The sequence below is a fragment of the Rhinolophus sinicus genome, linkage group LG01 (genome assembly GCF_036562045.2).
Source record: "Rhinolophus sinicus isolate RSC01 linkage group LG01, ASM3656204v1, whole genome shotgun sequence".
Taxonomy (NCBI): Eukaryota; Metazoa; Chordata; class Mammalia; order Chiroptera; family Rhinolophidae; genus Rhinolophus; species Rhinolophus sinicus.
The window spans coordinates 94,997,551-95,012,375 of NC_133751.1; the positions used below are offsets into that span (position 1 = coordinate 94,997,551).

Here is a 14,825-nt window from a genome sequence, read left to right on the forward strand (position 1 = left end):
GAGTGTTTTCTATGTGCCCAGGATGTTCGAAGTGCTTTATGTGTCTGAGTCACTTTATCATCCAAACGTAGCTCAGTGCAAGAAAGCAAAATTACTCTCTGTTCACGGATTTTAAGTAGCTGCAGAGGTTTTGGTTAGATTTTTAAAGATAATTTAGTTACACAGAATTGTATTTATGCTATATAAGACACAGGTTTTTAGAAAATTAACACTAAAAAATAAAGAATGCTATATTAGAACATCTGCCTCCTACTTATTTTAGAATTAATTGGTTTCTTTTTTAGAAATAAAATAAATTCAACATTGATAACAAGAAAGGTAAGGCAAACTTTGGGGCGCACCAGAGACAGGGGGAGTTCAGAGATTTCAGAACAGCAGTTGAGGCTGACACTCACCTGGCTGCCTTCCTTTTGCCAAAAAACAGCTGGCTGTGGGTTTCCTTTGGTTTCACAGGGAAATGTCACTGTTCGACCTTGAGCAACAATCTGATCTCTTGGCCTAACCACAAACTGTGGAGGAGCTATAATTTAAAAGGAAAGAAAGTGTGTAAATATAAACCATTGACATAAAAATAAAAAAAAAAAATATATCAAAGGGAAAATCTGGTACTAGGTATATTGCTCAGTGCCAGACAGAGGCGACAGTTTTTGATTAATTTTTAAGCATTTCTCAAGACACAATGGGGAGAGGAAAAGAGCACTCTATCACAGGTGAGGAAAGAAGTATATTTATTAGTAGAAACGTTTTAAATGTTCATTGTAGTCTCATAGCCCATATAGTTGCATAGAAAAATATAGTTTTCATAATATTCTTTTTTAAAATTGCATTTATTGGTGGTGATAATGGTTAGTGAAATTATATAGGTTTCAAGTTTACATTTGTATAATACATCATCTCTATATCACATTGGTGTAAGTCCACCACCCAGAGTCAGTTCTCCTTCCATGACCATAGATTGGATCCCCTTTACCCTCATCTACCATCCCCTCCCCCCTTACCTTCTGGTAACCATTAAACTGTTGTCTGTGTCTATGACTTTTTGTTTCTTTGTTTGTGTGTCTTGTTCCTTTGTTGCTTTCAGTTATATCATATGAGTGAAGTCATATCATTCTCGACTTTTTCTGTCTGACTTATTTTGCTTTCTAAGGAAAAACATGGTTTTCCAATTTGGTTTTGTGTTTTGAATAAATAAAGATAGAAAAGAATCACTCCATTACTCAAACATCTCCTTCCTGTGAAATCAATCTACTGACAAATACTGATTGTGTTTGTAATATTTACAAGACACTGTACTAGGCACGGGGATACCAGAAGGCATAAATTTGATCTCTATTCTCAAAAATGTTTATATTCCAGAACTGAAGTTGAAGTGTTGAAGACATTGAAGAATGGAAGAGATGGGGATTACATACGAGGGGAAATAATATAAAGAAATGTATGAAAGTGGTTGATTCTATTTAATTCCTTTCATTTAGATAAATAAGCATTAGTCAGATAATGACTATGTTCCCCTACTAGGCCCTAAAGATATACAGATAAAAAGCATTGATCATGCAGCCACCAGGGATCTCATAGTCTAATGGAAAGTACAAAACATATGGTAACAACAACAGCAAAACTTTCTAAGGAAACAATTGTCTAAGACTATGGTAAATTCTAGGATGAAGGTGCTCTCAGAGCACAGCGGAGGAGCACTTATTTATAAAACATATAATAAATGTGATAAGACTCCAAGAGAGAGGGGTCCCATTATGTTCTCTTAGCTGTGAAAGACTTTATGTAGGAAGCACACCTTACAGGGATTTTGCGGAAAGCGTGGCATTTCCATAAGTGGAGAAATGAATACATTCCAAACAAAGACTTCACTGAGTAAAGAATAGGAAGCAAAAACGCATCTAGTGGACAATGTGCAATCACACAGGAATAGAGGGTCCCAATTGTGTTAACATCATTGGCTACAAAAGAGAGATGTGGATGCAGGCTAAGAATATCCCTAGAAGCCAAACTGGGGTTTTCATTCTGACTCTTTCTGAACTGAGGAGTAATAGACACAAAGCAAAAAATGTGGAAGCTTTAACCATCTGATGAATGTAGTACAGCTTGGGAGGAAGGTGGCTTAGTCAACAAAGTAGGGAGTCTGGTTGGAAGACTAGCAAAATGGTGCAGGTGAAGATAATGAGGCCTTGATGCAATTCACTCCAATAGAAAAGAAAATAACAGAATGTGGGTAAAAATCCTAAGAAAGTCCTGATTTAAATTGGGGGCTAATTGTAAAGAGAAAAAAAGTGAATGACTGTACACAGTAAAAGTGGAAGTTTTCCCAAGGACGTCTTCTTCCTACCAAAACCACCCTTGTTGAAGGAAAACAGCATGTTGATTTATTTCATGGCTTTGCTAATCATCTGTTTCCACTCTAACTCATTGCTCATGCAAGAAAATGTAAGACCAAGAAAAAAAAATTAAATCAACTCTAGTTTTTAGAATTTGGTGTACATGGCAACGGTCCTAAAATTTGAACTCGAAAGAAGTCTAACAACAAGCGACATTCAGTAAAGAAAGGCCTTTACCCGGAATTCTTTCAATCCTTCAGGAGTATATGAGTACAGGTCCAATAATGGAGAAAATGGAGGGTAGCCTCAAATATGCAGCCAATCACTCATTTTTACAAGAATGCTAGCATAGAAACAGCAGCAGCATTAAAAAAAAAAAATCACTGAGATTTGTAGTGACTTATTTTCTGATGTTCCATTATACTGTCTCCTAATTCAACACATTCAACACACACCCCAGGGACAGAAGGAATAAATCTACTAAGTGAGATTTTCTTCTATAACTATAGATAACAGAAGACTCAGTTTAACAGGATGGAGAACTCAGATTTATGGATCTATTTGAACAGATTGTGGTTTATGTTGTCTTGCATTTTCAGGAGATTACTTGCTTTTTACAGTCTTCTTGTTATTTCTACACAATTCCAATGAATCAGCAGATACATTGATTTTTTTTGTTTGCTTGTTTCCATGTTTTCTAATAAGAGTGATATTTTAAATCAATGTTACAAAACTACTTTAGGAACAACTCTTAAAACACTGCAGTGCCCATTTTTCAGTAGAGATGTGAAATCTCCAGTTATTTATACCAACAAAGATTTCAGATTGGTCTCTATCATCTGTACTAACCAAGAAAAATTATATCTATTAAGGAAAAGTTAAAACTTCAATGTATAGTCTTTATTTCTTAGTAACCCTATGAAAGCCAAGTTTAATGACAATAGGGAAACTAAGCAATAAGTATTGAGTAATTTAGTTTCTATCTCATTATCAAAAATCAAAAGTCAATTTAGTTAAAATCAGCTAACAGTCTTTAATAAAAGTCACATATTCAGCTTATTAGTTCATTTGTACTGCTTTGGGCCAGAAGTAATTTAAATTACTTCACATAAATTCTTTGAATTTGCTTTTTCAAGTGTTTAAAAAATTTATCGCAGATGAGTGATTTTGCAAAATGCTTTTGGAATCCAGATCCTACAATTTTAACACAGCTGCTAAAACACAGTCCCCAAAATAAGAACTGGCAAATGACCACATCGATGTGTCTACTTTTCTGAAAAGATACGATTCATCCATTTACTCATTCAAAATATATTGATTAACTACAAATTATGAGACAGTCTGCTTGGTGCAGAGGATGGAAAGCCAGATAAAAAGTTGATCTGGTCTATGGTGGAGACTTCTAAGAAAATAAATAAAAACAAATACAGTAGACTATGATTTTTATAATAATAGAAAATGCAGAGAGCACTGGGGAAGAAAGTGTGGAAAGGCAGGAAACTAGATCAGGGATGAGGAAAGAAGAGGACAGATAGCCACACTTCGGTTACGTTCTGATATACGACTAAGAGTTCAATGGATGAAGACGAGAAAGCTCTCATGGAACACAGAGAAACAGACACCAGGCCCGTGGAACTCGATGTGTTAGGGGGGTGTACATGATTTTAAGAATAAAATCAGGGATACAGAAGTGACATGGGTAGAGCTAGATAACTGATGTTAACCGAGCTTAAATTTTGCCTGAAAAGAATGGAATTCTGTTCAAAGATGTTTATGCAACAAATATAACATAAGATTTGTGTTTTAGAAAGAATCCTCTTTCTAAAGGAGAAACGGCTGGAAAACCACAGCAAGGTGGGGCAATAAGTTCAGTTGAGAATTGCTATTCATAACAGTAACTGAAAAGAACATTTCTTCAGAACTCGTAAAGGGCAAAGGAATTCTGCAACATCATAATCTAGTATTTGCCACTAATGATATAATTAAAAACAGCATGAAATGATCATTTCTTGAGTTTTTACCCAATGCTAAATTTTTAAAGACCTCGAACAATACGCTGTCTGCATTTGGTTTAATCATGCTATGAAATAGTCTTTCATGTGATGCTTATTTATATTGTACTTTTATTCCAAGTTATAAATACACTGCATTTCTCATGTACCAAATAGTTTCCTGTTACCAGAACTGAAGTCAGACTAATCTCCCTGAGACTGGAATCACCTTACCATTAAAATAATAATAATAATAAATTAAAAAAACTAAAAAGAACATTAAAGCATTTATCAAAGCAAAAGATTGAAAGAGTATTCAAATCTCTGAAAATGTCCATCCTTTCCTATCGTCATCTGAAGTTGGACCACCAAAATAAATTGTATCGATCACCGTCTGTACTTCTGTAGGCTCTCTCTGCCAAAGATCTATATTGCAATCTTCTGTGAAGGGAGAAGGGATATCAGCTGAAGGAATTTATTTTTGAGGTTTTAAAATGAAAAAAACGACATCAATAATTCTTCTGAGAACACTTCCCAGTTCCAGTATTTCTGCCCGGTGGCAGGGAAAACAGTTTGAAAAGACAGTCCTTAGCGGATGGCACCAGTGGGAGGGAGCAGGCAGAGAGGGGGCATTGTATCTACACTGCACAACAGCACAAAGCGTGCCATAGAGAAAACGAATTTTCTGTGATGTCTCTCGTGAAATATATGTATATGTAAAAAAACGTGATCAGGTCCTCAAGATGACAATTCAAAACATACATTTAAATGCAACGTAAATTAAAGAGGTTGAGTTATAAACTCCAGAAGAATATGCTAGTTATAGAAATGGAAATTCTCTTATATATTTCAAAGACAAAAGACTATAAAATATGTATTTATATCCTCTCTAAAACCCAAAAACGTTAGACAAATCTTTTGTAGCTATGATGCAATAAGCTACTTGCTTAATCTGTTAAGTGATTATATCTTATTGCTGCAGCTATAAGAAGAAATGAGATGAAGAAAACAGTGGTACATTCAGTATTCAATCGACACAAGTTAGAAACAACAGCTCTATAAGGATGTCGTGTGATTTCCAAGGAAGTGCACCCAGATATAAAAAGGTCAATTAAAATTAGCGGTCTGGTACTGTTCCCTTGAAACTGTTTTTGAGAATTGAAATACAATGCCCCGTAAATGAGATTTGATTTCTGCTAAATGATGCTTTGATATTGCGTTCAGCCTAAGCTGCCTTCAAAGTCACACTACAGCTCTGTTATGCTAATGTCCGCTGGTGAGAGTGAGTGGGTGATATGGAAATCAGGTAGCTGAACATGAGTAGAAAGCACAGGCCACGCATGAGGTGGGCTTGGAGATGAGGGGATGCAGGACCCTAAAGGTTAATCACATCATGTTCAGAATTGTTCTTTTCAGGAAAATATGACTTTCTATGGCAGGCATGAATGTGGAGCCAGTCAGGCAGGGGTCGCATACATTAATTGTGACAAGGCGATTACAGGCACACTCAGCGGCTCTCTTTGTTTGGGTATAATTTTTGTGCCTGAGTGAATAAGCTTCTTGTTTTGTAATAACAAACATTCTGAACTTTGTTTCTTAAACTCAAGTAGAAAATAACATTTTTGTTATTTAATATGTTTTGCTTGTTAAATTCTAATATATTCTATAAGCTTGTTTAGAAAGTACACTTTTCCATCATCTGCTTGTGTGAAAGATTTGCTGAGTCAAAAACTGCTTAATGCAACAACAATAATTAACATTAATTGAGTGCATACTAAGTGCCTGGGAGTGTGTTAAACAATCCTCAGGCATTACCTTATATAATATTCAAAGAGCCCTTTGTCTTAACTACTACCATTCTGATGTGAAGACCATTCTGATGTAAACTGAATCTTATAAGGGGTACACAGGGTGTTTAAAGATTAAAGCAATAGTTTGGAAGACAGGTGTGACTTCAGGTTCATATGCTGCCATAGCTGGACCTCTTAAACACTGAGCTAGCTAGCTGCTACAGCAATTCGGTTCACTTCAAACCATGATCTGACTGAGAATTTGTTGTGTCTATTCCCAAAAAGAAGGGTGAAATTATATGGTATGCTTTTCAATATTGTATAATGTTAAAATCATAGCATTATGTTGTTCCTGAATAATTGCTTTCATATTAAAATAGCATAAAGATCATAAAATCTATGATCTTGTTCTTTCTGTACTACCTGTAAGTGCAACCTTTGTTAAGTATACTTTTTACAAATAATTCTTCAAAAGCCTACAGTTCCTTTTCTATTGCTTGTCATTGCTGTGCTTGCAAAATATTGTCCTCAGTGTAGCAATTTGACTTCCACCAACTGGCTCAAGATTTTACCATCCTGGTACTCACTTGTCCCCAAACTAGCTTCAGCATTTCAGCAGGCCAGTCTCCTTTCAGTCGCTCACATATGTATTTGCTTGTTCTTGCCATTAACCCACATTGATGTCTATTCCCCTTTGATCTGATTGTCCATAGCAATTAACTGAACACACGCTATTGTTATACTTTTCTTGTGTTCTTCCTACTTAAAGGTACTTGATCTTGTTTCCATTGCCTTGTTTCTCTATTTTTTACCTCTGTCTATGTATCTTGCTTCCTTAGTTCAAGTGAAACAGGGTCCGGTTGGGACCCCCAGAAAAGGGGCCTTGAAATGTCCCTGCCTTGCAATCTCCTTGCCCTATGGCTTAACAATTGGAAAAACCCCTCCTTGCGGTTTGAGCTTGAAACATCCCCTGTCCAGTTCCTTGCTGTGGGGGCAGAGCCCCAGAAAGAAGTTTCCAGGCTCTCGGCCTCACATAGAAAGGTGCTGGCTCAGGTAGTAAATGGCCATCAATGTGATTGGATGGCCATCAGCTGTGGCTAGTGGGCCGTCAGCTGTAACCAGTGAGCCATTGGCCACTAATATAACTGCTGTGGCTATGCTAGCAGAGAGAGAGAAAAAGAGAGAAGAGAGGAAGAACGGGGGCTAGCAAGAAGATGGCGGCTGGGCTGGCAAGTGTGGATGGCGGTTTGCGGACAGTGTGGATCCAGCCTCCAGTGAGAGTATAGTGCCGCCAGAGAGAATATAGTGGTATGACTCCCCCATCTATGGCTCCGTGGGTGTTCCTTTTTGGCCTCACCATATCCTGCGTTCTTGTATGGGGAGCGGGAGCAGAGACCCCGCAGGTCGCCCCGCACGACAAATGGCGCAGCGAGCAGGGTCCCCCGCATGACACTTGCTTTAAATAATTACCCTGAAACTTGTGCTTGCTTATGATCATAATATCCCTTGCTTACTGATCACAACAGACCTTGCTTACGATCACAATACATCCATGCTTACTGATCACAATCTCTATGGCTTAGTATTCTTTCCAGGTTTCTGTCACCACTGCTCCTGGGTTGATGACCAAGATGGAGAGTCACGTCACCTGAGGGAAGCTTCCATGCAGACCCCTGGAACCATCACGTAGTCTCTGGAGGAATGCCCAGATTTTCCTTTAAATATCCCAGGCTGTTCTGAGAATGTAAGGCAGTTTTCGGAGGTGTTAATCCACTGCCTTTGCAGATCACAGGTGCTCTGATAATAAACGCTTGGTCTACGGCCCAGCTCCTGTGTGGGTGTATTGGCTGAGTGGCACAGGCAGCACGAGCCTTGGACTCCTTGGCCTCTGGTTTCACAAGTAGAAAGCTCTCACTGGTATGCAGTGCTACCTACCACTTCGTACTGAAATGGCGCTTTCATTTGGCCTGGAAAAGCCCCAAATACTCAGCACTGAATGAATGCCTTGGAATGGGAAATAAAAATAAAAAAAATAATTCTTGATCTAAAGTAAATACTCTGTGTGTTTTTTTCATCTCTTCACAGTGGACAGATATGACACATTTCCACCAGTGATAGTGGCTCACTATTGTAGTAATTTAGGTGGAGGGATGACAAAAAAAATACGTCATTTGAAAAAAATCTAACTGATTCTGATATATCCCTCTGTACAGAAGTCCCCCTACACTAAATTGAAAATTTGTGACCCAAAGACTATAAGTGAGTAGTCACCATCCCATAGTGACAAAAATAATATGGAAAAATATAAGCATTGCGTAACAACCAATTCTAGAAAGTCCTACAGAAAATTAGTAAATAGGCTTACTCCACCAAAAAGAAACAGAAACCAGAAGTCACTTCATTAAAATGCAATACAGCGTCAAAGTAAGAGATGTTTACTTAATTTATAATCAGAACAGGTTGGCTTCTAATTGATAAATGATTGTTTCTTCAACTTATTTAATTCTATTTAATTTTTACTATTTAACACTTCACTTGATTTCAAAAGAGTGTCTGTTAATAATATTGGAAATGCATAATATCATAAAATATTTGATTTGAAGCTATTAACAAATAATTTGTCTCAGATTAAGCAATACATTTATAATGGAAAACAATTTAGGAATATATGATTTAAAATGCTCATTTTTATAAAGCCAGTTTAATCACATATTATTTGTCACTATTTTCAAGGAGAATAAATGTTGAAATTGCTACATTACCTACCTTTCCAATTAACCATTTTCTTACTGAGTCCATAGTAACAGCTCTTCCAGATAAGTGATATGTTTTTTTCTCAGCCAGAACCTTACTTTCAGTTAATATTAAGAATCCTTTTTCCATGATAAAAATCAATATCTATACCATTTCTTTCAACAATAATTGCTTTTTCAATGTTGAAATGAACCAGAGAAAGCTCTAAATGGTTAACTGCTTTCATTAATATGGAAAGTAAAGTAAGTGGTCAGAGAAAATAGAATGACTACAGTGAATCACAATCTTTAGCTTCTCCATCTTTCAGACTTCGCTTTCGACTCTCTACCAATGAGAGGTCTCACATAAACAAATTGCACTCAATCATCATATGAGTAGAGATGCATTGCAATTATGCAGCAATTACTCTACATTTTTAACCAGTTTTATGAAATTTTTTGATTGTGAGAAGACTAATTTTGAGAGTTCATATAATACCTAAACTAAAAGTAACTCATAGCTATTCAAAATCTAATGACTAAAGAAGGCCATGATGTTAGTCAAATGTATTACATAATGAGGTTATAAAATATATGTGACCTTCTAAGTTGACATATATACTAACTGCGAAAGCGATTCCAAGGAGGGATCAAACGTACTGAGTTTTGGTGGTAAGTGTGACACAGACACACAAAAGTATGTGTGTATTTTGTGATAGTAGTTAAAACCATTTTCTTTAATTTATAGTCACACATAATATGCTCCTATCTCAAAAGGAATGATGTAAATATCAGAATGAAATGCTTCTACTATTATAGAGTGTATAGAATGACTTTGAAAAGATCAATCTCATTTAGTTCAAACTGTGTTGCATTTTTGTATCTCATAGGCAAGTGCATAAGAACACTTTTATAGTAAACAGCTATACCCATGTAGCCATTTTGTAATTGGCCTTAACTTATTTATGACCAAAAGCAATACTGGAAAACATCACAGTAATAAATTTGTGCTACAAATGAATTCAGATACTGGTTGGCACTTTAACTCATACTACTACTAATTATTTTAAGCAAAAATGTGCTGATTTTTGTGTCCAGTTCTGATGGTACTAAAATCTCTGTCTTCTGGAACTTACTGCCTACCAGAGGACACTCACATGAAAACAATCGAGCATGATACAACAAGAAGAACATAATAAATGTTGTAATACAGGATGACGTCCCATCAAATGAGAGTAACTTGACTCAGTCTGTTCCCAACAGTTGGGGAAAGCATTAAGAGAGAAAAAGAGAGTGTGAGAAATTGTTTGAGGTAAAAGAGGAGGGTGGGCGGTGGGGTTGTTCCTCACAGAGGGAAAACTATGTGCATTATGTTAAAGATACGAGTTTTCCATACTGCAGTGTTGCACCATTACCCTCACCTAGCTTCATTGCCACTTTTGGCAGTCCAGGTCAGTGTGCTTCCTAAACTGAAGGATTATATTAGTGAAATCATGTATTTCCATGTAAATGGTCTTTATTAGCTTTAGCGAGTCCAAGTAAATCCTCTAATGGTATTAAATATTTCTGTATTACAATAAATGTAATAGTTAACTCATAAAGTAATTAAGTTGGATATGTACACAGATCATTTTAAACCAGGGGTGTCCAAACTGCGGCCCACGGGACAACTGCGGCTCGCAATCCATTGTTAATTGGCCCGCAGCAAATTCCAAAAATATGTTTAGTTTACTTAAATAAATCAGGTGAGGCAATACATACTTCACCTCAAGTGAGTGGCCTGGCTGTTTGTGTATTTTACCGCATATGGCCCTTGGTGAAAACCATTGAAAAAAGTTTGGACACCCCTGTTTTAAACTTTATTATATTTCAGATTATTGAAACAGATTTCACTTAAATTATAGGTAAACACGGAAAATCATGTAACTAGGTAACCAGTTTGAGCATCAATGTGTAAATTTTATAGAACTTTTAAATTTTACAAAAGTTGTAAGTTGAGAACTCCTTAGAAAATTTGTCAAAATTTTAAACAGACTTTGAATTATAAATCACATTTTTCCATATTATTTTGTCCTTTACTAGTAGTAGCTTTGCTTTTCTACTTTCTTTCCTTACTAAAATACTATAATAATAATGTAATAAGAAATATAATTTATAATTAAATTTAATATAAATTATGATTATTTATTATAATGTAATACATAAAGTTTGTTTCCTTTAAGGAACTGTTCTCAAGAAAAACACTATTAATATAAATCTAATAAATTATTATACAAAGTAATACCTATATTACTGTTTTTATAAAAATTTCACTTTTTCACCAGCAGAAGGAGACTAGTTCAAAGAGTGGTGAAAAATTCTTTCCCAATGCTAAATTGGGAAAACTAGACTTCTCATATTGAGGTAGAGGGGAGGATGTAAGTCTGGGGGTAAGGAAGGAAAATCTATAGATTAAAAATGGCTCTTCAAGTAAACGGTGAGACAAGACATCCATTTCCACTCACTTAACCTGTCAACTTGCCAGAACTGTCATGTCAGCACTCCAGCTAAACCACGAAGCCTGATCACATCCCATTATCTCATTTTTTGAGAAAAAAAAATTGCATGAAGATGCCAATCAGGAAAAAAAAACAAAAACAAAAAACTTGCAACCAAGAAACAAATGTACTGATGCTGAAGGGTTGCTTAGTTAACGGAATTTTAATATGCAACTGCAATGTTTCTTAATAACATTAATTACACGCTTAGTAAGGCACCATCCTAACTCATTAGTGCCTTTTTTTGTTGTATTTTATCTCTTACTAACAGAATGGGTACTATGTGATTGGCCTGTTTCCATTAATGTTGCTTAATCTTTTTATAGCACTATTTAAAGCTGCTTGCATAAACATTTTCTAGGCAACTATTACCTATGTATGCATATGTGTGTATCAATTAACTGCACCAACATTTGACATCCCCCTACCACATGTAAGTGTTATGCTAGACCTACAGGCAGGAGAAAGATAAATACAACAATGTATTTACTGACAAAGAGCTAATAGTTTTGTAGGGCAGATGAAAATGATATCCTCAATAAATCTGGGAAGCAATGTTTGCCATGAGAGAGATTTAAAAAGGCAATGCGATATATTTTAACTCAAAATTTAATTTAATTTGGTTGTTCATTTTTTAATGAATCTAATTATACACTATTCCCTGGAGTGACACAATATGTTTAAATAAGTAGTGCAGTCATTCAAATGTCATGCATACAATATTTAGGTGTAAAGCACATCATAATGAATGTTTTACAGTATGTATATCTGTATATATACACAAAGATATATACACATATGTTGTATATATCTGTATACATAATATATACACAGTTATACATAATGTAAAATATATATTATAATGTATACATCACAATATCTCTGATATATACATATATCATATACCTTTCTGTCTACAAACTACTATAACTCATAAAAGGAAAAAATGTTTACTTTCTTAGAAGGTATTACTAGAATGTTAATGTTATTTCTGTTCGGAAACAGCCAGTGAAATCTCTTAATATTAACCTCAAACTATTTTAGGCCAGATAATTTATATCATTCTGCTATTGCTATTTACAGTACTTTAATTTTAACTACTAAGTTAACAAGATTAGTATTTATTTTGTTCTTATTTGAATAGACTCCAAAATGAATAAGTATTTAAGATTTTTGATATTTAGGTTAAGGCAATGGAGTAAAGGCTTATTGCTGTACTATCTCCTATAGAACACAACAAAAGAAATGAACAATATGGGAAAACTACCATAGCTCCAACCCCCTAGACTGTGAAATACCTTCCAAACATCGTCAAGTCCTTCATTTCCAAGGAGGAAAATGAAGAAGCATGGTGAACACCAGTTAGCCTCAATATGCAATCGTCTATCAATATTGATTTCACATAAATTATCTGTCAACACTGTGAAAGCCCATCCCATGATCCTTTGATGGGAAAAAGGAGATCTAGAGCCAGAGACTTGGGACATGTGAGACATGACTTCATAGATATCCAGCTAAAATTCAGAAGTCAGGGGAGAAGATATTTAAGGAAAGAAAAAGCCAAGTCTACTATAAAATTTTGAGGTGGCCTCCAGGGAGATAAAGACTCTAAGTCTCCTAAGAATTACCCATGGAAACACAGAAACACTTTAGAATAAATAGTTGTCCATAGTCTAAATGAAATTATACACAACATGGCCTCTCTTTTGAAAGAAGAACAAATAAACAAACAAAAACCTCTAAAAGGGAAAAAAGGGCTGAAGACAAACGGAGATGAAGAAAGCTATAGTCAAGCAAGGAATGAACAAAAGATAAAATAAAAATAAAGAAACAATCTACTTTAGGAACAAGAAAAAGTAATTGTTGCCAATGAAAGTTAGGGAAGTCACAAACAGGCATCAATAAATCATACAATATGAAATAAAAATGATGGCTTCAAAATAATTATAGGAAGTTAACAAATATAGAATTGAAACAAAGGAAAGCCAACATAACTCCTGAAGAAAAGAAGTGAAACAGAAAAGAATATTCAAAGATAAAACAGAAGAAAACACTTATCTTTATGTATAATTGTTTTCAGATTTTTTGGGTAGATACCCAGGAGAGAGATTGCTGGATCACACGGTAATTCTATTTTTAATTTTTTGAGAAACCTCCACATTGCCTTCCATAGCGGCTGCACCAGTCTGCATTCCCACGAACAGTGTATGAGGGTTCCGTTTTCTCCACAGCCTCTCCAACACTTGTCACTATTTGTCTTGTTGATGATAGCCATTCTAACTGGGGTGAGGTGATATCTCACATAAAGACAAGTGTGCTCCAATGTTCATTGCAGCTTTATTTGCAGTGGCCAAGACATGGAAACAACCAAAATGTCCTTCGATAGATGAATGGATAAAGAAGTTGTGGTATATATACACAATGGAATACTATTTGGCAGTAAGAAAAGATGATATAGGAACATTTGTGACAACATGGATGGATCTTGAGAGTATAATGCTAAGCGAAATAAATCAGACAGAAAAAGCAGAGAACCATATGATTTCACTGATATGTTGTATATAAACTAAAAACAACAAAAGAACAAGACAAGCAAATCAGAAACAAAAACTCATAGACACAGACAACAGTTTAGTCGTTACCAGAGGGTAAGCGGGGAGTGGGTGGTAGATGAGGGTAAAGGGGATCAAATAATACTGATGGAAGGAGAACTGACTCTGGGTGGTGAACACACAATGGGATTTATAGATATTGTAATACAGAATTGTACTCCTGAAATCTATGTAATTTTACTAACAATTGTCACCCCAATAAACTTTAATTAAAAAAAACAAAACAAAAAAACAAAAAAAACCCATTTTTGAAATAGTGTAAATTCAAGCATAAATGTAAAGATTCAAGGAGCTTGGTTTGTCCTAGGACTATTAGATGCAGGGTGATCAGGACTAAGATATAACCCAGCAAAGTTATGGAAGAAGGATGACATTTGTATTCATATAGTAAAAGCATAACCCAACCAAGGGCAAAAATATCCCGGAAACCTCAGACTTCACCACAGTACCTTTCAATACCAATGCAATAGAACCTTTTCACAAAGGTGTGAGAAAAAGAAAGTATGACAATAATTTTATACCTATTTTCCAATTTAGAGACAATGAACAGACACTGTCAAACACATAAGGCCCTTCCAAGAGAATCAAGTCAGTGACCAAAACAAACCACTCATGAGATGTAACCAGGACATGTTTTTCACTTTAAAAATTAGCATTAATATTAGAACTTTTCACATTATGGAAACTCTGTTGGAATATACAAGACAAAACAGAATGCAATTTTTATCTGCTACTTAATCAAAATATGTGTGAAAAACGTGATGCTTAATAATAATTATATGGGACTCTGCATAAAGTAGTTAATTAGCACCAGGTGCAGGAAACATTAAGCG

General features: G+C 35.4%; 1 protein-coding gene across 18 annotated transcripts in view; it reads right to left on the minus strand.

The window, feature by feature from the left end:
• The window catches only part of ROBO2 (roundabout guidance receptor 2), a 1,656,458-nt gene that overhangs the window by 101,027 nt on the left and 1,540,606 nt on the right, over positions 1-14,825 (minus strand). For all 18 annotated transcript variants that reach the window (XM_074333484.1, XM_074333465.1, XM_074333474.1 and 15 more), the window contains one exon: positions 396-520. In XM_074333484.1, coding sequence (XP_074189585.1) covers positions 396-520 — 125 coding nt within the window. The remainder of the gene's footprint in view (positions 1-395; positions 521-14,825) is intronic.